Source organism: Falco cherrug, chromosome 3 (assembly GCF_023634085.1).
Source record: "Falco cherrug isolate bFalChe1 chromosome 3, bFalChe1.pri, whole genome shotgun sequence".
NCBI classification, from domain to species: Eukaryota; Metazoa; Chordata; class Aves; order Falconiformes; family Falconidae; genus Falco; species Falco cherrug.
The window spans coordinates 57,807,148-57,832,509 of record NC_073699.1 but is presented as its reverse complement, the minus strand read 5'-3'; the positions used below and the strand labels follow the sequence as shown (position 1 = coordinate 57,832,509).

Genomic DNA, 25,362 nt, shown 5'->3' with positions numbered 1-25,362 from the left:
TTAGATCAGCAGTTCAACAGTCATAACTATGGAATCATTTCACAATTTCGTATTAAATAGGATCTATAAACATATATATATTTTTTTTTTTTAGCTTAGAATATCTGTAGCTTTGATATTTTATTTCTCACCTAGTTTTTCCAGAAGTATTTTTAACAACTTTTCGGAATGACTGATTTGCTGAGGATCTTGTAGACATAGTTCTAGGAGAAGCACGAACAAAAGTAGATGGTGGTGTCTTCGGGATCTTCTTTACTAAATGAGTTACCCACTTCTTCTGTTCATCTTGACAAGATGCCAGTAACAGCATATCTCTTGCTGAAGTTACATCATAACTCACTAGAAGTAAAAGAAGGGAGATGATTCTGTGAAAACTAGGACTCGTTATCACAATATAGAATTATGACATACCAGGTGTGCCACTGGAAAAAACAATGGCATGTATACATATAGTTGTATTGCATTTGTTTATATATTTCTGGAAGACAACAAACAGCAGGGAAAATTATGAATACAGTTTCTTTTAGTATTGGTCACTCTGCATTCAGATTCATGAGTCTAACATTAATAATTAATATTTATTAACTAACATTAATATTCAAGTAATAAGAAAACTTATACTAATTGCAGTGTTAATAAGCTGGAAAGTTGTCTGGGTGCCTTATGGCTGAGTTCCAGAGTACATACTCCAAATGCTCCACTTCACAGGCGCACAGAGAGGAAATCTTTACTCCAGTCTGTGAAGCAGCTGAAGAACCACTCTTCAAGGTCTCGGCACAGCTTGGTCATGAGGCCTCTGCATTGTCCCTGATGTGGGCCATGATTAAGTACACAGAGAATGGTCTGGGAACCAAGGAGCTGCTCAGTACATGGGCACAAACCTCTAGGGACCCTTGAGCTTTCGGGGTCCGCAGCAGTGCCATATCAGTTACACCACCAACGGCCTCCCTGCAGAGGCTTGCCACAGTTGCCTGTTCCTACGTGGTGTTAGCACTCTATTATTTTAATAGCATCTTTCACATCTAAAATCATAAAACTGAAGAGTTTAGAAAACTTTTAAAATGAAGTGCTTTTGTTTGCCTCCAGTAGTTCAGCAGGTCTGGCTAAACCATGCAAAGAATACAGAATGCAAAAAACCATGAGTATACCTTTGCATGGTGCAATTAATTCCTCCTTTTTATCCAAGTGGTCTCTATGGCACTTAACATGGCATCTTCGACATTCCAAGGCAGCAGGGGGTTTAAAGACATGCCAAAGAGGTTTGGCACAGGCCTCACAGTTGGCTGGGAAGTGGTATAACGTTGGAATAAATTCATGGCCTTTGTGATTTAGAAAATTTGTCTTCTCTGTCGGCTGTACTGGTTCTACCTCCAAATCCTTCCTGCATTCCCCCTCATTAGCATAGAGAATCTGAAAAAGAATTACTGCTGTGTTATTGTTGAAGTACTACATATTTTTACACAATTTTCAAAGAAGCCACCAAACTTTTTCAAGAGAGTTAAATAGAAATGAGAATACACTTCTTACTACCTGGAATATTTTAGGAATTTCTTCTGTTTCAGCTCTATATACATCTCCTTGCGTTACAGGCCGGACATGGAACAGTTTACTAGATTAGAAGAAACATGAATCAGAAAATGCTAAAAGGCTATGTATGTTTTTAAAACAGTTATCAAAGTGCTTCGAAAGTCTTATAATGTTTATGCAAGCAATACAATATACTTCAAGGCTGCAATATGATTCTAGGAATTAATTCATAAACTACAAAGATCTTGTCTACCCAAGGAAGACCAAATCATTTCATAGCACGGCAAGAGGGTTATCTTACAATGGGTTCAAGATCCATCATGGCCAATTTGCCTGTGAAAAAGGCTTTCAAATTCTTCCTCAGAAGACTGGGAAGTCTAACTGATTATTGCTAGAAAAGCTTACTGATAACCTTGGATGGAAATAACCATATGAAGTATAGTACTACTCACTGATTTTCTTACTAAATCGTATTATCAGTTGGTAAATAATCAATGCCAGAACATCACAAAAGGCAATCTGGGGCACCAACTTTTGAAAATGCTTTTAAAATTGGAACAAACATCATCTTACACTGGGTCAAGACTGTAAGTCCATCTATCTCAACATACTGTTTTCAACAGTTGCCGTAACAGATGTTTATGTAAAGAGAGTAAGAAACAGCTTGAAGAGAAAATAACTCTTTTCCTGGCTACGAGCAATTGGCAGCTTAAGCACTTCCTGAGTTTGAGATTCCTTCCAGACCACTATTTGTTAGTCACTGATAGACCTATTCATGAATTTTGAAACCTTTTCTCAATTACTACTCTATAAGGTCCCATAATATCAATCAGCTGTTCAAACATCACATTCAAGTCACATATCAGTGATGGGCTTCAGTGATACTTGACACAATTTTCCTCATGTATAACCAGTGTAAAGGGATGACCATTTACTTTGTCACTCTAAACAGAAACCATCTGGAGAAGTTAGAAATGCTTTGGGCTTTATCAACACTGACCCTTCCTCGGACAGCGAGAAAAAGGTATGAAGCAAGGGGATGAGACCTAAAATCAGACAGCCAGTTCCCTAACTATCATGCCCTTCTTTAGAAAGCAGCTGTTGAAGCAACTGGAAAAAAACCAGTCATTACACTGAATCATGAAAAGAGATAGGTAGGTTCCACTATCTCTGACCCCTGTCTGTCATAACAAGATGAAGCTCTTCATTTCTGTAAATTCAGACCACTGACTACAGACAGTGGCACTTTATTGTGTATTTAACTTTTTCTGTAACATTTAGCAACAGTAGGACAAAGAAAAAGTAGTATCTTATCAGCACCCTGAAATACAGATAAACAGGCATTTTCCCACTAGTATGGGAAATTAAAATTTTTTTATGGAATGTTGATTCCAAGCTTCTAGATATGTTATCAGTTTTCTCACACAAAATACTCCTTTGCCAATTTGTATCCAAAACTACCAGTAACTTTACTTACTCTATATCTAGTACCATGGATGGATTAGACTGGTCCTTGTCCTTTTCATCATTGTAGAACAGTATCTTTTTACTGCTCACCACCACATACTGGGGAAAGAAAGGGTAAAACCAAGTTAAGATACCATTTACAAAAGCAACATTTATCCTACTGTACTGCCATATGCACATAAAAAACCTGAGTAAATTAAGGCTTTTAAACTAGTATCAGAAGATACTGAAATGATCACACAGACAGCTATACTACTGACAGCTGTGCAATGCTACAGCTGCAGTGACTGTTCATTGTCACTGTACCCCCAAAATGCTTATGATGACTCTGGAAATCTATCTGTACAGAAACTTATGCAAGTAGCAACTGAAATTTATGTTACTCCAAAAATTACTGTATCACTGAGAACTTCTGGAGCGCAGAATCTAGCACTTATTGTTGAAGTTGTAAACAACAACTCTAGTTATAAAGACCTGCAGGACTCAGTAGTACTTTGCACCAAACTACTGGTAGGCTAAAGAGATTCTCACAGCTCCAGCTATTTCCTACACTTCTAATTTAATGGACTGGTAAAATAAACAGCCAAAATGATCAGCAGAAACAGAGGTCTGGTATACATTCCAAATCTAGGAATACACCGAGACAGTAAGGGAAAGGTTTGCAGAGGAGGATAAAAGAAATGGACATTCTTTTGCTACATGTCACTTTAAAGGTCAAACCACACAGTTTCATCCAGAGTGGTAAAGATGTTAAAGAACAGAAACATTTAGTAATATGTTGATTATTTTTTTCTGAGTGTTCTCAAAGTTCTTGCTCCAAATCTGCATATTAATATATTACACCTATCCTGTACCACTGAAAAAGTTGAGTACTTCAGAATGCACGGAGTTCTGGGGAATAAGCAAGAGCTACCAGGAAGGCAGTGAGTTTTCAAGCAGGAGTGGACTGCAGGACCAGTTTCAAGAGAACTCCCAAATGCTGAGTATGCCTGCAGTGTCTGCGCCCCCACCCTGAGAAGCCCAAGGATGCTGTGCTCAACCTAAAGAACTGACACCCTTTCAGTGCTGCTCACAATCACATAGAATTATAAACATTTCTTCATGACAGGAAAAACAAAGCAAATTGCTCACAAAAAAGTTTTGTAACCCAAAGGCCAGTTAAGATGAAACACCTCTAACATAAGTGCTTCCTGGTGAGTTCAAGCCTGTAGAATTTGCTGCCTGTTGCTCTTCACTGGGAGCTGCCAGTTCGCTGTCTTTGCTGAAACTGTCCATAGGCATAAACTCAATGACAGCTGTGGCAGTTCCCTCCCCTGCAGTTTCAAATGTTTTAGCAACAATGTATTAAAAGGTATGAGGTACTCAAGAGGATTAAAAAGAGGCAGACTGGCTGCTCTGTCTATAGTGAGCTCCAGATTCAGGTATAATATGACCCTGAAGCAGGTGAAACGACAGAAAAGCAAGAGTGACTACACAAACAGTTCATCTTGAATTACTGGTAGGTAATTGAATGGGTTTCTGCATGATGCAGATACTGACAATTTAAGTAAATGGTGTCTACTCCTCCTGCCAGAGGAGGCTGAACCTCCTCATTACACTGGACTAAGTCAGAACCTGAATATGAAAGTTACCTTAACAAGTTTACAGAACAGTCTTTTAAAAATGCATTCTGCAAGTTGCATCTCAATTACTGAAACTAGTCTAAAAAAGCCACAAGGGATGTCGTGTCCCCCCCCCCCCCCCCGGACTAAAAGGGGCTTTCAGCTCCTCAGTCAGGACTCTTAAATAGAAAGCCTGATCAACTTGAAGTACCAGGTACTAAGCTATAATAGTGCGAGCCTCTTGCTACTTTCCCCACTGAAGAAAGAGTCTGTGCTTGAATTCCTTTGATCTAACTCAACAGAAAGCTAATGCTGCCTTTGTCTTTGAAGCCTGCACTTCTGCCCTTCACAGGCAAGAGCTGGGCCTTAATATGACTACTGTAACAAATGCAAATTCTAACTGCAATGGAATTCAGTTATCACACTGTATACAAGTCTTGGTGAAAGAACAATTTAACCTCACCAAAAAAAAGTTATGTACAAAAGCCTCAAAATCCTGTCGTGCACATCCAAAGATCTTCTGACAGTTCTGTTCTATAGTGCTTTTTGAAGGGTATTTGATCAGCTCCCCTTGGGATGAAATGAAGTTCCAGATAAAAATACAGCTAACCCACGTTAGTGTTAACTTGAGGTATAACTCAAGTGTTTATTCTCAAATGATTTTCCACACTCACCCCTTTCTAACTTAAGCTAAATGACTTGGAGGGCATGGGGTAAAACCATCAGTGCTACTGACATCTGAGTGAGAAACGCAGCAGCTCAAGTTATAACAACTCCGGCATCAATCCAATGGCACTGCTAACGCAATTTTGCCTTGCCTTTAAGTTAATCCGGGCATGCCTGTATTTGAGGTTGCATATCTCCCACAAACACCAAACTGAAAGCGCACGAGAATCTGAACAGAAGCACCTGAGGAGGCTGACTACAAGCCAGCTTGTTTCAGATACGGTACAGTTCAGCCAACAGAATACATGTAAGTCAACATGGCCCCTCACTACTGTGCCTCACTGGTTTCAACGACAGCTAGGTTAAGGAATCTTACCAGCATGAGTCATTTTATGACAGAGGCATCCATCTATACTTCGAATTCCTTCAAAGTGCAAAAACTATTATTCAAACTAGGAAAGTATGAATGGAGTAACTGCCTAAAATACCTTGAGGGAACTAAACTAAGTATGCCTATACTGGGCATGCCTAAAGAAGCCCAAATACAGTCTTTCACTGGAGAAGCTACGTTTATCAGAAGTTTAAAATTTTAATCATCAGAGGATGCAAGAATCATCTCCATTTCTAGAAGACAAGTAGAAAAGGTTGCTGGAGATATTCTGACAGGAAAATGATGCAGTATTTTAGATAATCCAGAGCAGAATAAAGCTACATGACTTGTGCCTAGGCACAGTCACTTCTGTTCATGGACACTGCCAGAAGTCTGACAGCAACCTGGAGAATCACCTCCAGAACAAGAGGAATCAAGCAGCCTTAGCTGTCAAACAGAACAAGTTGTAGAATAGATTTACAGATAGGTGTGTTTCATGAACACCCAAACACTACTGGCATTTGACTCAAATACGGCATGAAGAATGTCCTTAACCCTGTCCTGTAGATTTCATAGAAACATAGAATCACAGGATCATTTAGGTTGGAAATAACCTTTAAGATCGTCAAGTCAAACTGTTAACACAGGACTGCCAAGTCCACCACTAAACCATGCCTCTAAGCACCATATCTACATGTCTTTTGACATTCCAGGGTTGGTAATTCCACCACACCCCTGGGCAGCCTGTTCCAATGCTTCATTTCCTGCAGTTCTGCTAACAGGGAGACAAAGTGAAATGCAAAGAGACAAGAAACCAACTGAAAAGCATTTGAGGTATCTATAGCAAACCTGAGGTTCCAAATTGTGGGAAGCAAACATATGCAATGCAAACAAGTGCCGCATTGAAACTCATGTGAGAGTCTGGGAGAATACTCTAAGCAGCCATCAGCTGAAATACGACAGAGCTTAACACTCAATCTCTGCAAGCTAGAATAGGTGGCTGTGTTAACTTACAGCCACATCACCAAGAAGGTCTGGTACTGATGTAAAAATAGGCAGGTCTGGAACTCAAAACACTCCCAACTATATGAAGTAGGTCATGTTAGCCAACTGGAATCAAAGGACTTCAGCAGCTAACAGCTCAAAACAAACACTTCCGTGCTTCTTTGAGAGGAACTAAATCCTCCTTTAAATTTTGTAGGAACCACTTCTAACACTTGTAGAATGTGAACATGAACAACAGCCTCTGAGAAGGACTTTTCAGCAGAAATCAGACAGTTAACTTGAAAGTGTCATGAACAAACTGAATAATTTCCAATACTGGTCTTTGAATGTAAGGAAGGAAGATGCAGGGAAATAAACTATTTCATATGAATTGCTTGCAAAATTTAAAAAATTCTAGTGACCATGTTCACTTTTCCAACTTGTTATATTAAAAGATGTTCAAAGAGAGAAACTGGAAAGCTAGAAAACAATCAGAAACTGGTTCTAAGCTTACAGGCACCCCACTTTGAACATCTGAAGCTTCAAAGAACTAGATCATAACCTCTGCAGAGGCAAAACAATACTGCTTTGTTTAGGAGTGGGTGTTTCTGTTTCTGTTCTGTTTCTTTTCAAGAGAGACTGACCATTTTAAAAGTAAGGGACATGGCAGTGTCCTTGAAAACCATGTGTGGCAAGTTGGTATGATACACTCTTCCACGGCCTTCAGAACATTTAGGTGTGGTATTCCCTACTCTCTGCTGTCAAGTTGCACAAAGAGCTTATTTTTCACCAGCAGGATTATAAAGAAGCTTACTCAAAGGAGAAACAAAATTTTGAATAGTTCCACGATGCCCATTGTAAAGCATTTCCTCACCGGCCTGTCATGAATTTGCACAATGTTATTACTACAGATTGCATGCTGAACTTGAATTTTCTTGTTGGGATTTTTTTTTTCTTCATTAAAATAACGTATACACACTAAATTGTTTTAATTGTTTTGTTTGCTCCTTAAATGTGAGCTGTAAAACCAATCCACCATACGCCTAAAAAACTTTTCAAGGGAGTTGAAGAAGAAAAAAAAACCCCATCCATTTGTACCTGTTTCTTCCAGCCATGCCGCTTTATATTTCCTTTGTTTGGTATTGAAAGCCAACCTTCAAGTCTTGATTCTGGTTTAAAAAAAATGCATATTAAATAATTTCATGTATTTATAATAATTTAAGCAGAATAGCACAAAAGCAAACTATTACTAGAAAGGAAAATATACTACATGCAGTAATAGGCCATTACCTGTTCAGCAAAGCAAAATAAAAAGCACAGCTAAGTAAAAAGTAGATATAAGTATTTACTTCATGCTTCATCACAAGCTAACATTTGATAATACAGTTACCACAAAATACAGTGAAACTGCTTTCCTTGATGCCAACATCTAACACTGTATGTAAATAGTTTGCAAAGAGCCAGGCAGGAAAGACTTTGCTTTGAAAATGTGTTACAGCTTAAACGGAAGATGATTAAGAGATTCTCCATATAAACATAATTTAATATTCAGCGGGGCTAAACAAAAATACTCGGCAGAAAGATGCAGCAAGTAAAACAAACCAGATCCACATTTTCCAAGGGGAACAAAAAAAGGAGAGCGCACAAGAGCAAGCAAAGCTATACAGATGTCCCATTACTCACAGAAGATAAGCATAGGAGTTAAATAAATAAGGAATGCAGGAAGAATCAACTAGATATAAAGAATAAGAGACAAGCATTTTATTTAAATTTTCAGTGGACAGTTTTTGAAAGAGTAATGTAATAAAGTATTTTCCTAATATGAAACTACAGAAATAATTTAACAATGATACAAAGAAGCGTCACAACAAAGACAGCATTCTGCCTAACGTGGATTATAGATTTTAAAACCCCCTCCAGATAACTGATACTTGGGTTTGATAGGCATTTTTTAAATTAAGAAGTGAGGTAAAAGCAGCGAGAAGCTATTGTGATTCCGTTAATTTGACACAGTACAAAGTCTCACAATTTTGTAAATGTGAGAATGAAGTAATCAAAATTTCATTCCATCATTAGAAATTTATTTCACAATTGAGAAAAATCTGAGGTTTTTTTAAAACGATCATAAAAATGTGTTTATAGAAAAAAGGTCAGAGTACAGAAATATAGCCGATAGCTAACGTATGCATTCTTTACAATAAATTTAACTGGCAGCACTGAAAATTTCAAAAACATTAAGTTAAAATTTGTTGAAACATTCTCCACAAATGTATTTGTAAGAAGGAGCTACTGGTCCCTGTTATCCTTCAGGGATAGTTCTGTGTGAGGTGTACCTCAGCAAACTCTGAAAATACATTCAAATATGTAAAAGATACTGTCCATATATTTGTTCCATGAAATTGCAACGAGACTGACAGCCTAGCCTTGCAGCAGGCATTGAAATCAGGCGTAAAACCCCCTCCCTTCCCACGTTAGCCTTACAACACACCATACTTAGAAGTGGACTACACTTAAAAATATAGAATCGTTTCCTAACATTTCTCCAAACAGAATTCAAAATATTGGTGGACCAGTGAACTACTCAAATTCTAATTGGAAGAAAGGCATGTTAGCAGAACTCATTCCAGTAAGAAAATTTCCTGGAAAAAATTAAGGAAATGTGTATTTCCCTGCCTGTCGTATCTGTACAAGAAATCAGTGGGGTGTGGGTTCTCCCCCCAGACCCCTCCTCAATTTTTGATATTCAGTAGCTTTGGAAAAAGAAGCCTACTTCCTTCATGTCTGCAGGCATCACAGATAATGCTTATCTTGTTTTGAATACTTCCATTAGTTTTTACATCATGAAAAGATTCTTCCATTTTTAGAAATTTTAGAAAAAACCTAAATCTCAAGTCCTCCATTGCAAAATAAAGTGATTAATTGATAATGAAGAACATGGTATGGACAACTGGAATTCAAAAGCAATACTGTATGGACAAATTGTGATTTGAAAGGAGTAAGTAGGCATCTATGGAAATCGTGACATATGAAAATCTGGAAAGATTTATTAATGATAAATTTTAAAAGATGCATCAGGGACAGTGTAGGTAGGTGTTTTTCTAAACTCGTTTCTATTTCAGCACATTCTGAAAAAAACTTTAAAGTAGAAACTGGATAAGCTGTTACAAACGAATCAGATGACATTCTCTTCTGTCTACTATAAATCTATTTTAGTGACCAAATTCTATTTGCATGAGAGATGATTTCTGAGCTGTGAATAACATCACGCAGTTGAAAATAACACTTTCTGAATGCACTCCTTTCAACAAAGCTAACATTTGTCTGGAACCAAATGTACTCTTGAAAGGGTAGATGAGCCCTTTCATTCTAACCTTGCCACAAAGGTTTGTGTCAAGTAATATTTATAGTGTATTTTAATTTCCCTTGACAGAGTTAGCTAGTACAACTGCAAATGCTTGTCTGGCCATTTCACAAATATTTGATAGAGAATAATAATATTTATGAGTGTTCTGATTAAGTAATTAAGAAAATATGGGCTATCTAGAGTATGAAAAAGAATCTTCCATTCCTGTCTTTAAAAATAGGCTCAAAACTATTGCCTGACAACTTCCTTTATTTTGGAAAAAATCCTAGAATTGATACTTCATATTTCCAATGCAGAAAATCCAAGACAGGCCTCAAAAATATCTGATGGCTAGTTGGACCCGAGTAGAATATGACAAAAGAATTCCATAAATGCTACAGAACTTATAATTATCTCTGAATATATATTAAAATGTGGATTTGCATTCTAAACATCTTCATGGTTATTATTCATATTGCCAGAATTCATTGTGATTCAGTGTGATAAATGTTGAGTTCTAAGAGTAAGTCTTCAACAAAATCACACTAGACAACCATGACTGTACTGACTGTAAGACTTTTTGCTGTTTAGGAGCGAAGTAATACAGGCACCTTCATGAGCAGCAGAGCACCTCTTTCTAACGTTCAAGAATGCCTCCTACTCCTCAGACTCTTCCACAGTAACAAAAACCCTTGAGATACTATCTTGCTAATTCTTTCCAGTCCACCCCTTCCCCTTTGAATCTTTCCTTTCTCAGATTGTCTTACTATAATTCATGTGGCTCTCACCAAAGATTGCTGGCTGGATCTATGCTTGGAGGTATATTCAGGTGATGGCTACTTGCAGGTATTTCTGAAAGTCCCATATTAAAAAAACCAACTGTTGGCTTAAATGGTCCATGTTTTATTATTCCACCTTATCTTTGTGTAAAGATAATATATAACATATGGTGTAAAATATTATGTGCTGCATTTAAACCTTTAGGACAGCTCAATTGCTTTATTTATCTTGCCAATCAGATGAAAAGATATAGCACTTAGGAAAAAAAAATCTTAAGTTCCTAAATGCATTTTGTCTTGACAAAAAGAAACCTGTTTATAATCATGTAAGTATTAAGACTTCCTAAGTCCAGCCAGGAGGAAGAGGCATTCCAAAAGCATCATTAAAAAGCAAATACTTCAGCTGTTTCAGCAAGGACTCTATTTAAACATTGGAGACATGAACTGAGACATAGCTGCTATCTGAACCAATAATCAGCAGTAAGAGTTACAAAAATCGGCTAAAACTAAATACAAGGAAAACCTTCCTCTACATTATGCTCTTTCCCATCTGGTGAAGCAAAAGCCCGAGATTAGCCTGGATTGTCTAAATGAGCCAATCCCTACCTTCGGAGAATGAAAGTTGCCCTGGGAGCTGCCAGAACTTGAGGGGGGTGTTTAGTTCAACAAGAGACAGAAACCACCTCCAGCTGAGATGCAGCTGTAAGGTGTTACCACGCGATTTCTCTGGATCTACCTCCAAATACAGAAAATTTTACCTTAAAATTTTCTGAGTATTAGGAATTCATTTCAGTATTACCTTGAGTTTATTCAAAGAGTGCAAAGCCTTCTGAATCAAAAATTTTGCAACATGCTCTTCCCATAAATAATGAATTCTACTCTTGTAGCCTCTCTGGTCACTGGTAAACTAAGCTCCTTGATTATACAAGATACCACCCCATAGCCTGAACCTCTCTGCCATGCAGGATGACAGTGGACAATGCCTGAGAGCCAGGGTCTCTCTGGAATTCCACGAACATTACTATCACACTGTTTCATACCAAGGTGTTTTTTCAATTAAACCAGAGACTGCCCGGGACCAGAACTGAGACTGTGGAATCATTCCTTTAGATATGTTTACATTATTTTGTGTTTAAGTTTTCCCTGGTGATGTTTTTACTGTGACAGGAAACTGAATAAATCATACTATAATTACTGATTTACTAATTTTACCATATATATGTCTTAAATATTTTTAAGGAATGCCTTTGCCTTAAGAACAAATGTATCACCTAGAGAATCCTACTGACTACTCATCAGGTCCATCTCATTAACAAAACGCTATTCAGGGTGCTCTGAAGGAATGTCTATGCTTGGGCTACAGAAATGATGAGAACTTGGCACGCATTTGAAGACAAACAACTTCATATAACTAAATTGTAGCAAATTAACTGCTGTGGTATGCCACCTTGTTTTGAAGACTAATTACTTGGTTCACAGAAAAATACCTACACGCTGCATAATTTCCTCTTTCTGGGGCATAGGGTATTTCTACTTTGAAGATTGGCTTTTTTTTTTTCCTCCTTATAATGCTAGTGCACTCCTTTGCCCTCTACTTGGCTCTTTGACAAATGTGTGAAATCTGACTATACTAATGTCACTTAATCTCTTTTAATTACCTAAATTGCTTCTTATTCAGATCCTGATCAACACAGAGCATCACTCAAAAAAAAAAAAAAACCCAACACAAAAAGCAGCATGTAGGGACATGATCTAAATCTAGATAAGTCCTAATAATATGTATTAGGAGTCCTACCTGTATGACAGCAACACCAGCAGCACAACTGCAGTAAAAATCAGAGGCATGTATAGCGATAAGGGCAAAAAAAAAAAGAGAAGAGAAATGAAAGGCTAGTAAAAAAGAAACAGAGGGGTCATGAGTATGGAAGAGTTACAGCTGACTTGAAAAGATCTTGCACATACTGAACTTTCTGCCCCAATATTCAAGTGGCAGGTCATACAGCCAGAAGCCTCCCAACACGTCTCCAGAGGCAAAACTGAAAATAACGTACCTTAATGAGGCAGACAAAAAGTGCTTACTCCTACAGTCTTGCCAAGATCTAAGAGACAACAGGATCATATTGACACACTATCGCAGTTAAGAAGAAAACAGGAAGGTGCCTATGCCCAGATGGAAGCACTGGGTGTTTTCAGTGCAATATGCAACAGTCATTATGCTGAAAATGTCTGAGAAGGAAAGTGAGGAAGCTCAAAACTACCCTTTTATGTAGAATAAATCTGGTCTGTTTTCCTGTAGAAAAGTTTAAACTCTTAATTTACAAGAGTTCGGAAGTTTTCAATAAAATATTATGAACCAGAGCGTTCTTCATTTAGGAGACACTATCAAACATAAGGCTTGATTCCAAATATTAATTTGAGGGGATAAACCCCCCCAACCTTTAGTAAGTAAAACCTCTCTGATTTCTTTTTTACCCCAGTTAAATGGAATACACTGAGAACCAGAATCTAAGAGAAAAATTCCTGAGATCAGAAATATCAGAGGGAGCTCCTAGCAGGTGACAGCTAAGGAAAAAAATGTTCCTTCACCAATCTAATAGGTCTAAGAATTCTCAATACTGAGTTTCGATGGAAGTGTGACCCAGAAGATGTTTTCGAAAGAAGCAGACATTTACTTCACAAGATGGCAATTACCTGAGGGTTTTACCGATCACAGTGCAAAAGGCTTCTTGGACAGAATGGAAGTTGTAAGAATAGACTATCACTATATGAATGAAAATCTATTTTAGAACAGAATTCTTTTAAATATTAACCGAAAATGAAAACCTAAAAATACACTAGAAGAAGACAGGACATAAAAATAGACACCAAAAGGAATAACTACATAAATAGATATACGAAGTCTCATAATCTACCTGAAATTTCAATCACTCTAAGACCCCTGGAAAAACTCTAGGAAGTGCCAATCTGAGCAGCATGAAGTGCATTAACAGGAAAAGAGACACCTAAAAAGATTCTATTTACTTTTATCTGATTACTCATCCACTGAAGTCTTAAAATATCCAAAATAGTATTCTATTTCCATATGTTTGAATATATTTTTCTACAATACAAATGAAACTGTATATGTGTAAGACAAGCATTTACTAAGAATTTCATGATGAACTATAAAAATTGCTTAACTCTATAAAAAAAATAAACCTAGCTCCAACAGAAGGAAATTGTCAAACACAGCTTATTACCACTAATTGCTTTTTGCTGTATCTAAAGATATAGAAATAGATCATGAGAAAGTACTAACTGATTATGCTTTTCAGTCATTGGGGAGGGGAAAAAATCACTAAACAGTGTAACAGTGGGTCTCAAATTATATAGTGCCTGGAACTCACACTACATGGAAATGGCTAACTGCACCATATTAATTATTCTTATTTTGATCTGCTAAATTGGAGTACCACACAAACTATAAATGCATTATGGAAATTCCTACAATTATTTTTCACATTGGCAATTATTGCCACTTGTCATAAAGGTGGCACATGACTGTAGTAACAGACAAGACCAAGGCAATTTTTGCATTCAAGATAAAAAAGACAATCACTATGTTCTGGAAGTGTATTCTGTTCACTGGATACAGCACATAGTATTCATTGTTCAAAGAGCAGCAGCAGATATAAGGGTACTCTCTCAGTGAAAGTGGATAAAAATTATGCTAATGCCAAGCCATACAGTGGGAGAAGTGATGTGAGAAAAAATTAAGACTTATATATAGGCAGCTAAGCTCAGATAAAACCAAACCAAAACAAAGCAAAAAGTGGAAATGTGATATAGACAGAGACAGCCAGAAGATTTCAAAAGGTAGTAACTTGTTTGAAATAATATCTTCCAAAACTATATCTATGCACAAAATCAAGTAGTTCTAATATGCTTTTCTCTTACCTGACAGATTTCCATCCGTTTCATCTGGCTGGAGACTAGCAACGCTGGTAGAATCCATTCCTTGCTGGAGGTCCAAAATTTTCCTTCGTAGTTGTTCTATGTCACTCTCTTTACTATCCAGCTGCATCTGGAGCTCATTCCTGTATGTAGATTCTTCTGCTAGTTGCTGTATTTACATACACATGCACAATTACTGTGATACCAAAAATATGGCAACAAAGTATTCTGAAAACAAAACTCACTATTTTTTTTTTTAATATCGCTAGATACTTTTGATAGCATTAGCAAAAGTGATTACAGTAGAAGTGTTCATCCAGCCTTGGAAACAAAGTTAAATAACAAAGATCCAGGAAGTACAAACCAGTATAATTAATCTACTAAAGTACGATTAGTTTTGCAAAGGAGACCACCTACCAGTGAAACAAACTGCATAAACAGTGTTCAGTTTTTTAGCCTTCATAATATATTGGTGACTTCCACAGTTAAGAATTTAGAAAGGCGAAATGAATGAGAACAAGCAGAGCTGCACACTTGTTGAGTTCTCTACCTCACTAAAATTCTGTAGCCTAGAACATCTGAAACAGAGGTTGTAATTTTTTCAAGTAGATTATGAGCTATACGTTTTTCCTGCAGAGAAAATTCCACAATGTGGCAAAAAATTTAAGATTATTTTACCGCTTGCATTTCGTTGAGCTCCTTTTGGTATTTCACTACCATCTGATTGAATTTCTCTTTTTCTTGATTAAGTTCTAATTGGAGCTTTCGGTTTTCCTTCTCCTTCTTCCTCAAATCTTGCATGTTAGCTTTCTTTCTGTCTATTTTAAAATCTTTCCGATTCATTATCTCAGCCAGTTTGTTGACAGCCTGTTAAAAAAAGGAAAACCAGCAAGAAAAATTATATATGCAAGCATGTTTCACAGAAAACTTCTAAGTTCCTCTAGTTACAGAATTCAATCAAAAAAAATATTCACCAGCATAAATGGCCCTTACTCACAACAGAAGTAATACTGAAAAGTACACAGCATAAAAATTCATTCTGTCAACTGTAAATATCAACAAGGCATATTATACATCATGTTTAATATAAACATAATCTTAAAGGCACTAAGTTAGCCACATAAATAATGAACTGAAAATGTATCTGAAATGCAACGTAATTATTGTTATTAAATTGCATAAGTCATACCTGTGTCTTCAGAGTTCTTTCAGTGTTAATGCTCTTCTCATAATGCATTCTAATATTATTGATTTCCTCCTCTTTTTTAATTTCATATTCTGTTAAAATAATATTCAACTTTGAAGTATTATAGGACAAGGTAACTATTTCTAAGCTTAATCACTTCTACAATTGCATCATTTTTTTCCTCCAGTTTCCTGTTGTGTCACTTAATGCTCAAAACAGTTTGCAATGACAAAGGTTACCAGTTTAACACTACTATAATGATAGAAAATTACCAGGAGGATATATCACAAAGGCACCAAGATGAAATACCAAAGCCAGCATACATATTTTTGTTTTCTGGTGATGACTAAGTTTTTTGCCCCACTTCCTTTTGTGTGTGTGCTACCACAAGTGTTTCTGCACTAAGTCAGTACCCACATAGAATAAGACTGATATGACCAGACACATATTCAGTACAGATTCTCAAATCAGGCATAAACAGAACATGGGGAAAAAGGCTTACAAGGAATGACTCTGTCACACACACACTCACCCCCAGTTACTCAATTCTAGCAATCTTTCTATCACACCTCCAGTCTGCTGGTTCGCTCCCAAAGTCTCTACAAGTATGCATTTCACTGGTAAGGATTTCTCCACCAAAACCGCAAACAGTTATTCAAGTACTTTAAAAGTAACAAACTCCATAAACTACAAAATACTGAAAACTGCTTGCTCACCAATCCCTGCTACTACAGAAATGCAGAACTAAGGGAAAATGTTTTAGTATGCCTTACCGCCTGTGTAGCGTCGGCAACAAAACTGGCAACATAAGTAATAAGGCCTTTACTCTCATAGCCAACAGATATTAAAGCATGTATTCCAATTTTCTAATGCTTCCCAAATGCAAAACCATGGGAGTAAACTGAATAACCGTGACTTCCCATACAGTCAGAATGCATGTAAATAGAACAATCCACTGATAGGCGTATGATCACAACTTAAGATTCTGAGTCTAAGCGAGATCTTGAAGAAATTGAAATAATACTGCTTTACTGTAAATACTGGAGATAGGGAAAAGAAACTTTAATAAATACACTGTGTGCAATATGAAATGAGCAAAATAATTTTTGTTAATAAATTCCATGCACACAAGGGCATAGCTGGCATTCCTGACTACTCCTGCAGGAAGTTAGTGCTAGTTTATTTTAAGAGCTGAGGAAGGAGTGTGAGCAGAAACTCACTTTTTTCCTACCTGCTACGCCTGAGGGTTTTAGTTGTTTTCAGCAATAAAGGCAGTGCATGGAAATGGAAGCAATACAATAGAAAGAATGGCAATTTGGAATTACAGAATAGTTTGGGTTGAAAGGCACCTTTAAAGGTCATCTAGTTCAACCTACCTGCAAAAAGCAGGGACAGCTTCAACTCGATCAGGTTGCTCAGAGCCCCTGACCTTGATATGGGGCATATACCACCACTCTGGGGAACCTGTTCTAGTATTTCACCATCATCACTGTAAAAAAAATTCTTCCCAATACCTAGTCTGACTCTATCCACTTTTAGCTTAAAACCATTACCTCTTGTCCCATCACAACAGACCCTGCAAAAATGTTTGCCCTCATCTTTCTTATAAGTCCCCTTTAAGTAATGAAAGGCTGCAATAAGGTCTCCCTGAAGCCTTCTCTTCTCCAGGCTGAACAACCCCAGCTCTTTCAGACTTTCTTCCTAGGAGGTGTTCCATCTCTCTGATCAACTTCATGCCCCTCCTCTGGACCCATTCCAACAGGTCCATGTTTTTCCTTGAGCTGAGGGTTGTTCCAGAGCTGGACACAGCACTCCAGGTTGGGTCTCACCAGCACAGAGTAGAGGGGGAGAGTCACCTCCCTTGACCTGCTGGCCACGCTTCTGTCAATGCAGCCCAGGATAGGGTTGGCCTTCTGGGCTGTAAGCGCACCTTGCTGCTTCATGTCCAGGTTTTCATCCATCAGTACCCCCAAGTCCTTCTCCACAGGGCTGCTCTCAATCCCTTCATTTCCCAGCCTGTATTAATACCAGAAACTGACCCGAATCATGTGGAGGACCTTGCTCTTGGCCTTCTTGAACCTCACAAGGTTCACATGGACCCACCTCTTAAGCTTGTCCAGGTCTCCCTGGATGGCATCCTGTCCCTCAGGCATGTCAACTGCACCACTCAACTTGGTGTCACCTGTGAACTTGCTGAGGGTGCGCTTGATCCCACCGTCTATGCCATTGATGAAGATATTAAACAGTACTGGTCCCAGTATGGACCTTGGAGGAATACCACTTGTCACAATCTCCATCTGGACATCCAGCTGGAGCCATTGACCACTACCCCTGGATGCAACCATCCAGCTAATTCCTCCTCCACTGAACAGTCCACCCATCAAATTTGTATCTCTCCAATTTAGAGAGAAGGATGTTGCGGGGGACCATGTCAAAGGCCTTACAGAAGTCCAGACAGACGACATCTGTAGCTCTTCCCTTATACACTGAGGTAGTCACTCCATTGCAGAAGGCCACTAGGTTGGTCAGGTGGGACTTGCCCTTGGGGAAGCCACGCTGGCTGTCTCAAATCGCCTCCCTGTCCTCCATGTGCCTTAGCATAGCTTCTAGGAGGATCTGCTCCATGATCTTCCCAGGCACAGAGGTGAGACTGACAGGTCAGTAGTTCCTAGGGACCTCCTTTCTACCCTTTTTAAAAATGGGTGCAATTTACAGCAAAGATGTATTTTCCAGATTAAATGAATGATTTAATTAAACAAAATTATATTCCTTTTCATCAAGCCCAAAATAATAGGGAAGATAAACAGAAAGTCTTTTCCCATTTCCATTCTGCTACGTGTGCTTCAAATTCAATTGTGCTTCCTTAGAAAAGAATCAAAACTCCAAAATGACATACCTTCCTCCTGTTTCTTAATTTTTTCACTGATCTCTGAATTTTCCTTTGTTATTAAATCAACATCTTTGGTTAATGTGTTATTAGTTTCTTCCAGCTAAATGAAAACAAAAACATTTTAGAATAAAGAACTTGCCATAAATTCTAAAAATATTTATAGTACTATTATTTTAAATAACCTTAAAACTGTAATATCCATTTACCTGGAACACATTCCTCAGATTATACACAAAAAAATCTGCTCTACCTTTCAAACCTGACTTTTTTTTTTAAATGGTGCTTTTCTTCTAAGCTGTCTTGATTTACCAAGCTCGAAATACACCTAACCCAGAAAGAATTATATATTTTTTTAAAGAACTTTGCAGGACTGACAACACTGTAGTATATAATTAAAAACTCAAGCAAAATCAGATTGTCAGTTATCAAATGTGGCAATTTTCAATTAATGTGTGGTACTTGGAAAGAAGTAGCGCTCAGAGTCCTGATCCCCTGAATTCAGACAGAAAAGCAACTGATAGACGATACAAATCCAGCATTCAAGGTTAGAGTACACACATGGCATCTGCTGCTGAACTATTGTCATATATGCTGAAGAACAGGTATAAATCAGTATGAATATAAACCAAAATTTGGTCTAAGTCAAAGCATACCTAGGTATATATGTACATAGGTTTGGGGAAAAAAAAAAAAAAAAAGTACCACATACAAAGGAAAACCATCACATTTTGAATATGCTAGTTGCCACAGTTAGGATCATTTTGCTAACCTCTTAACACACACATTAAAAACCAGACATAACTGCATTCCTGAAAAAAGCTTTTGCTTGAAGCCTATGGAAATAATTGTGTATTGAGCTGCCTGACAAAATTATGAGAATATGTGAAACCAACAAACTTATTGGCAAGAAAGTATTCCTTCGATGCCATAGGGAGACAGTCTTCTAAATTAAGACATGGTGGTATTCAAGGGATTTCGAGCTTATAATAAACAGGTGTAACAAACTCTACTTCCATTATCTTTACACAGAGAAGTAACATCCACGTTAGCGCTAACAGAAAGCTTTGAGCAACTGATCCAGGTTCAGTTACACCTACAGTATTACTGAAGATTTACACCTCCAGGATTCTTAGGAAAATCTGCATAGCTGATGCTAAATGGGAAAAAACCAACAATGATAAAATAACTACACTATATATGGCTTGCTATTTGAAACTCCTTGGTTAAGGTATTTGTGAACTTGACACCAATACTGAAGGGCTACACTATAAAGTATCTTCAAAAATTCCAGTTTGGGGCTTGTTTTTGGTTTTTTAATAGTTCACCAATGAGAAGAAGCTCAAGACTTTCAAGTGTTTTTTTTTCAAAGGACTAAGTTATTTTGCAATAAGTCTCCAATACACAGCTCCACAAATTTACAAGATTTAAATACATTGGGGAATAACAAGAAGCAGTTACAAAAGGCTTAGTAACTGAATTATAGATATTCACTTGATTTTCATTCTGGCTTTACCTCTGATCCATCACGTCTACATTTCTTTGGGAGTTCACATGATGGGATTTAAATGTTTAAGGTTCCAACTGAGTCCAAAACTTAAGATACTTAAATAGTTATCACTTATGATCACACAACTTAATAAATTAAAGTAAAAACATAAATGTATGTTTCCAGCTGGAAGATAAAAAATATATTTATATGTATTAATTACAGTGGAATAATTTACCCTTCTTATGATGCTGTCTTTATCAGTCATTTCTTGCCTGTGTCTTGATGCTGCTTTTTTGCTTTCCTGACTCAGTTCAAAATACTGTTCTTCAAGGAGTGCTCGTGCCAACCGTTCTGACTCAGCTTTGGTTTCAGCTAAATCCAGCTGGGTAGTGAGTGTTTCTCTGTAAAAAGGACATTAAAATTTTGTTCCCTATGCAAAACATTCCAAATTTTCAGGAAGACTAAAAAACCCAAATTACACCACTCAGATAACTGTCATCTTAGTTTCTTAAGAAAAACATGATTTACTAAACCACATTCCATACACTTGTATCTTTTGATGATTCACACAAGCTACAGCAGCAAGCTTACTGTAATTCAATTAAAATTTCAATCATCCATGAAACATCAACCCTTAGGAAACCAGGTGTCAAATTCTTCTGCTTTTGAAGAATAAAAAATAAAATTAAATTGCATGTACAGTGTGGTCCATCAACAGATACTTAGCCCCATCAGTATTACCAACCTCTTCACACAAGATTACTGCTCATGAAAACGTGTACTCCAGTCTGTCTGAACAGTAAGAAAAATTGCATAAAGCTTCTGAAAACATACAGCGGTTCTATGTCTATGCAACCTTTTGCAGAAAGACTTGCATATTCTGTGTACAGCTTGAGAGGCAGGGGCATTAATGAGATACTGCACTGAAGTTAATGTATACACACTTCTAATCAACTCAGCATACAAGCCAAACTTCCTTGCTCTTGCTTGGAGTACAGGCAGAGCTCCTATATGTTTGCCTGCAAAGAAACCCACATAAAGCACGGTGGCCAGTCTAGCACCCACCAGATGTACACAGCAACATGTAACACAGGGCACAGCATGCTGAGATAGAAGTGGCAATACATTACTGCAGTATGGGCTCATGACAGATGCCCCTCCTGCACTGCAAAATACAAAGAGATTTATGCAATGAAATAAGTATTGCTATGGAGTCCACTGATTTGATATATCTGTAGTAGATAAGAGTCTCTACTGCAACAAGGTAACGAAGTACACTCAAGAGTTTGTCACAATTCCCATTGTTGTATCCAGATGAAAAACGTTTATGATGAACATAAAATTGTGGAGAACAGTGTGGAAAGAGAATAAAAGGAAACTATAAAATAAGTAAGAAAAGAGGAAAAGAAGAGAAACCACAGCAGGAATAAAGGAAGTCTCTCCCACCTCCCCTAGCCTTTTTTTCTTTTTAAGTTGGATACTACTTCTAACAACTTTGCACAGCCAGGTATTTTCTCCCTGTATCACATTTATTAATACAGTATCTTTTCTTTCTCCCTTTCTTAGCCCACTGAAATGCATCATGAACACTACATAACCTCCTCTGTTTAGACCATTTTGCAATGCTTAAGAATGAGACACCCCGAATTTAGAACAGAGAAACTCTGCTTCATGCATAAGGCTACAGTCTCCTTCAGAATACATATGTATTAAATAAATATATATTATATGAATTACTAAATTGGAAAAACAAGCTTAAAAAAATTCTTTCCTTATTTGCTAACTTAGAAAATAATACATCACAATTAATGGTTGTTGGATTAACTGGTTTGCTGTAATCTGAAGTATACTAAACTTAGAATTCAAATTATTTTCCTTATTTTTTTCCTCCAGTTATTTTATTGGCTATAGAAAGATACCAAGTAATTATCAGGATAACATAAAAAAAATTATTATACAAGCAAGATGATTACAACAAATCTGAATTATTTTTTTAAAATTCTGCATCTTCCTAAATTCTCAGAAGTCATCATTCTTCTTCCAGACATTACAAACAGAGTCCAAAGCAAATATGAACAACCATATTTGGCTTTGTGGGATATCATAGGTAACATCCTCTGTATCTACCATCTTATAAGGCGTTATGGAACACTTTTGAGACCTGTCTTTTTCTGAAGGAATTAAACATTCTAAATCTGATTCAAAATCTTCATGAGTGAGACCATACTACATGGAAAAAGTTAACGTATATTTGAGAAACACAATGGGCATACTTTTCATTTTGCAATTCCTGCATTTTTCTTTGAGTGTCTTTATTCTTTTCATTCATTTCCTCTTTCAGTTCCTTAACCTGAGTTTTGTAAAGTGTCTGTAAAAGAAAGCATAAAAAAAAGAATCATTATTGAAATTCCATAGTGAAATTCTTCATTGGTTTGAAACTGTCAAACCCCAACACATGCCAGTGCTGTCTTCAATGGAATTTTCCCCCTCCTGCCTGCCTGCGATGCTCCTTTCCAGTTTCCCTTGTGTAGGGAACTCATGTGACCAGGTTAGTTTTCAATCTTCTAGTCTGGTTTCCTACATAGTTGTACAAACATACCTGCTGACAAAAGGGAAGGCAGGCACTAGGACAGAGCTGAGCAGGTCTCTTGGAGACAACAGGACAAAACTGCATCCTCCTGTAGCATCACTGTCTCAAAATGTCAGTCAAACAAGCCTAACAGTGTCCTATGTTTCCACCTGTTGTATTTTTTTTGTATCCATGTATCTTTTCTCTTAGACTGTTTTTTTGTGCAAAGACTGACTTTGTCTTAATAACTGATGCAACAGAGGTCTGATTTACATGAATGACTTCTGTTCTAAATTACTGTATTGTTATTAACACCACCAGTAATTCTGAAAGTTCAAATCTGATCTCCTACAGTAAAATACTTTTGATAAATATTCACACTGAATTAAAAATGTCTCTTTTAAACTACATGCTAGTGAAAAAAGGGAAAACTGAGAATGAAACACAATACTCTGGATCTTCTTATTAGCAACATGTCATGGAGAAATGCACAAAAATCTGTAACACATAATGAAATTACAATCATATGCAGTTCAGTAAAACAAAATTTTTTATTGCCTCTCCAAGGAAGAACCAAATTTAACAAGTACTTCCCAAAGTGAAATGAGGCTGTTCTTATTCACAAATGTTATTTGAAGTTCAGGCATTATAGAGCATCTTACGCTACTGTTTGCTTTCACAGAAATAAAACAGACCAAACTAAATCTATGAAATAAACATTTTGACTACCTGGAGTACCAAATAAGGCTCTTCAGGGACTCAGGTGCAGAGAAGGTGTATTTTTATAAGGATGAGGAATATGTACAGAATGCTATGGATCTTAAATATACTTATGGTAGATCAATAGCATGGAATACATTCCAGTAAGTATGGAGATTCTGAACTCTCTATAAAGTTTGCCATTGTGTCAGAAAAATAGCTGTTTTCCAATCTCAAGACAGGAACTACTCTGATGAATAATTCAGGTAAAAGCTACTCAATGAAACATGTAAGATTGGAAAAAAAAGACAAAGCAACTTAGCAGATAGACTATCTAATGTTCTCTAATTTTTTGTTCATTGTATTTCCAGCAGCATTTTGTGAATTGCTGATTTATGCCAGGTTATTTATATTTAGAAAACTTTAATATGTCAAACTATTCACTGTTCAATGATTCCATTGAAACAATTTGTCAAAATGTAGTACTCTCAATTCTTTGCAAGTCTTACCGAAAAATACTGCTCAGCTTCAAGTTGATCCTGAAGCTCACGCATTTGACCTTCATTTCCTCTGTACTGTCTTTGAAGAAATAAAAAAGGAAAGCATATAAAAGTCAGCTACTAACAAATGACAGGCAGACTACTTCTAAGCAGAAAAGTACCCTATGAAGATCTTACATTTGCACACATATTATTTCACAATGACCAACAGTTTGTTGTATCCTAAACTTCCGATTTAAGTACATTCCTTATTCTACCCCAATGACCATTTCAGTACATAACTTAGAAGACAAAGAGTACTTTAAATGGAAAAATGTTAAGTCAGCTGAAAGAAGATATGATATAAGCCTAATTATTGAAAAATGTCTTCAATCAGCTTAAGAAATGTTAAGAAAAAGGATCAGGTAGTTAAAGGGGAAAAAAAAGCTACTGACTCCTATACAGTAAAACTAAAAGACCCATATGATTTAATAAGTAGTATCACAGTCAATCCATAAAGAAGTCACCCAAATATAAGTGGCATATATATATATGTCTTGACATAGAATGATGAGCTAAGAATTGTTCTGCATCATAGCTCATAACAAAAATATTCCAACACTGAAGGCTACATACAGAAATCATAACATGCAGCTAAAAATACTCTTTTGGTTTAGCAAAAAAATGCCTATGTTCCAGAGAACTTTTTTTAGTAACAGGAACAGGCAAAACAGTACATGTATAATAAAGCAACTTTTTCCATTTTACTTCAGATTTTTACTTACTTAGCAAGTTGAGCCAACTCAAATTCCAGTAACCTCTTTGCTTCCAACAACGTATTGATTTCCTGTTTCAGCTGCTTCTCAGAACCCTTCAAGTTATCTGCTTCAAAAGCTTGTGCCTTTAATTCATTCTGTGCCATTATTCGCTTATTCGTCTCTTGTTCTAGCTGAAGCGTTAGATTCCTTACCTAAATGAGAAATATTTCAATTTAGGAGCATTTCTGAATAACCAATTGCACATGGTTGAAAGTGTTTCATATATGGTACATTTTACGTGAAACACCATTGCATAGATGCTACACATTGTACAATACATACAAATATTCCTGAACCTCCAAACACTTCAGTGCAATAGAAAGCTGCTGCCCTTACAGAACGTACTGACATGACACTGCATGATGATAAAGCTTCCCCATACTTAGCTTATTTCAAAGTCCCAAATGTGTTTTATCTTATCTTAAAGGCAACAATGGAAGAAACCCAAATTGTCTGCTGAAAGGTCCTGCAAACCTCTCTGCATTTCAGATGTTAAAAACTTGTCACCCTAGAAAAAAATGCAGTCTACCAGATAAATAAAACCTAATTTACTGAAGTCGTG

General features: G+C 36.9%; 1 protein-coding gene across 1 annotated transcript in view; it reads right to left on the bottom strand.

Moving 5' to 3' along the window:
- The window catches only part of ROCK1 (Rho associated coiled-coil containing protein kinase 1), a 93,063-nt gene that overhangs the window by 7,138 nt on the left and 60,563 nt on the right, over positions 1 to 25,362 (bottom strand). Inside the window, exons 20-32 of the mRNA XM_005446182.4 lie at positions 24,768 to 24,952; positions 24,013 to 24,082; positions 22,509 to 22,603; positions 20,471 to 20,636; positions 18,753 to 18,846; positions 15,860 to 15,948; positions 15,349 to 15,537; positions 14,674 to 14,839; positions 7,714 to 7,784; positions 3,005 to 3,093; positions 1,531 to 1,609; positions 1,149 to 1,410; positions 132 to 339 (exon numbers count right to left, since the gene is read on the bottom strand). Coding sequence (XP_005446239.2) covers positions 132 to 339; positions 1,149 to 1,410; positions 1,531 to 1,609; positions 3,005 to 3,093; positions 7,714 to 7,784; positions 14,674 to 14,839; positions 15,349 to 15,537; positions 15,860 to 15,948; positions 18,753 to 18,846; positions 20,471 to 20,636; positions 22,509 to 22,603; positions 24,013 to 24,082; positions 24,768 to 24,952 — 1,763 coding nt within the window. The remainder of the gene's footprint in view (positions 1 to 131; positions 340 to 1,148; positions 1,411 to 1,530; positions 1,610 to 3,004; positions 3,094 to 7,713; positions 7,785 to 14,673; positions 14,840 to 15,348; positions 15,538 to 15,859; positions 15,949 to 18,752; positions 18,847 to 20,470; positions 20,637 to 22,508; positions 22,604 to 24,012; positions 24,083 to 24,767; positions 24,953 to 25,362) is intronic.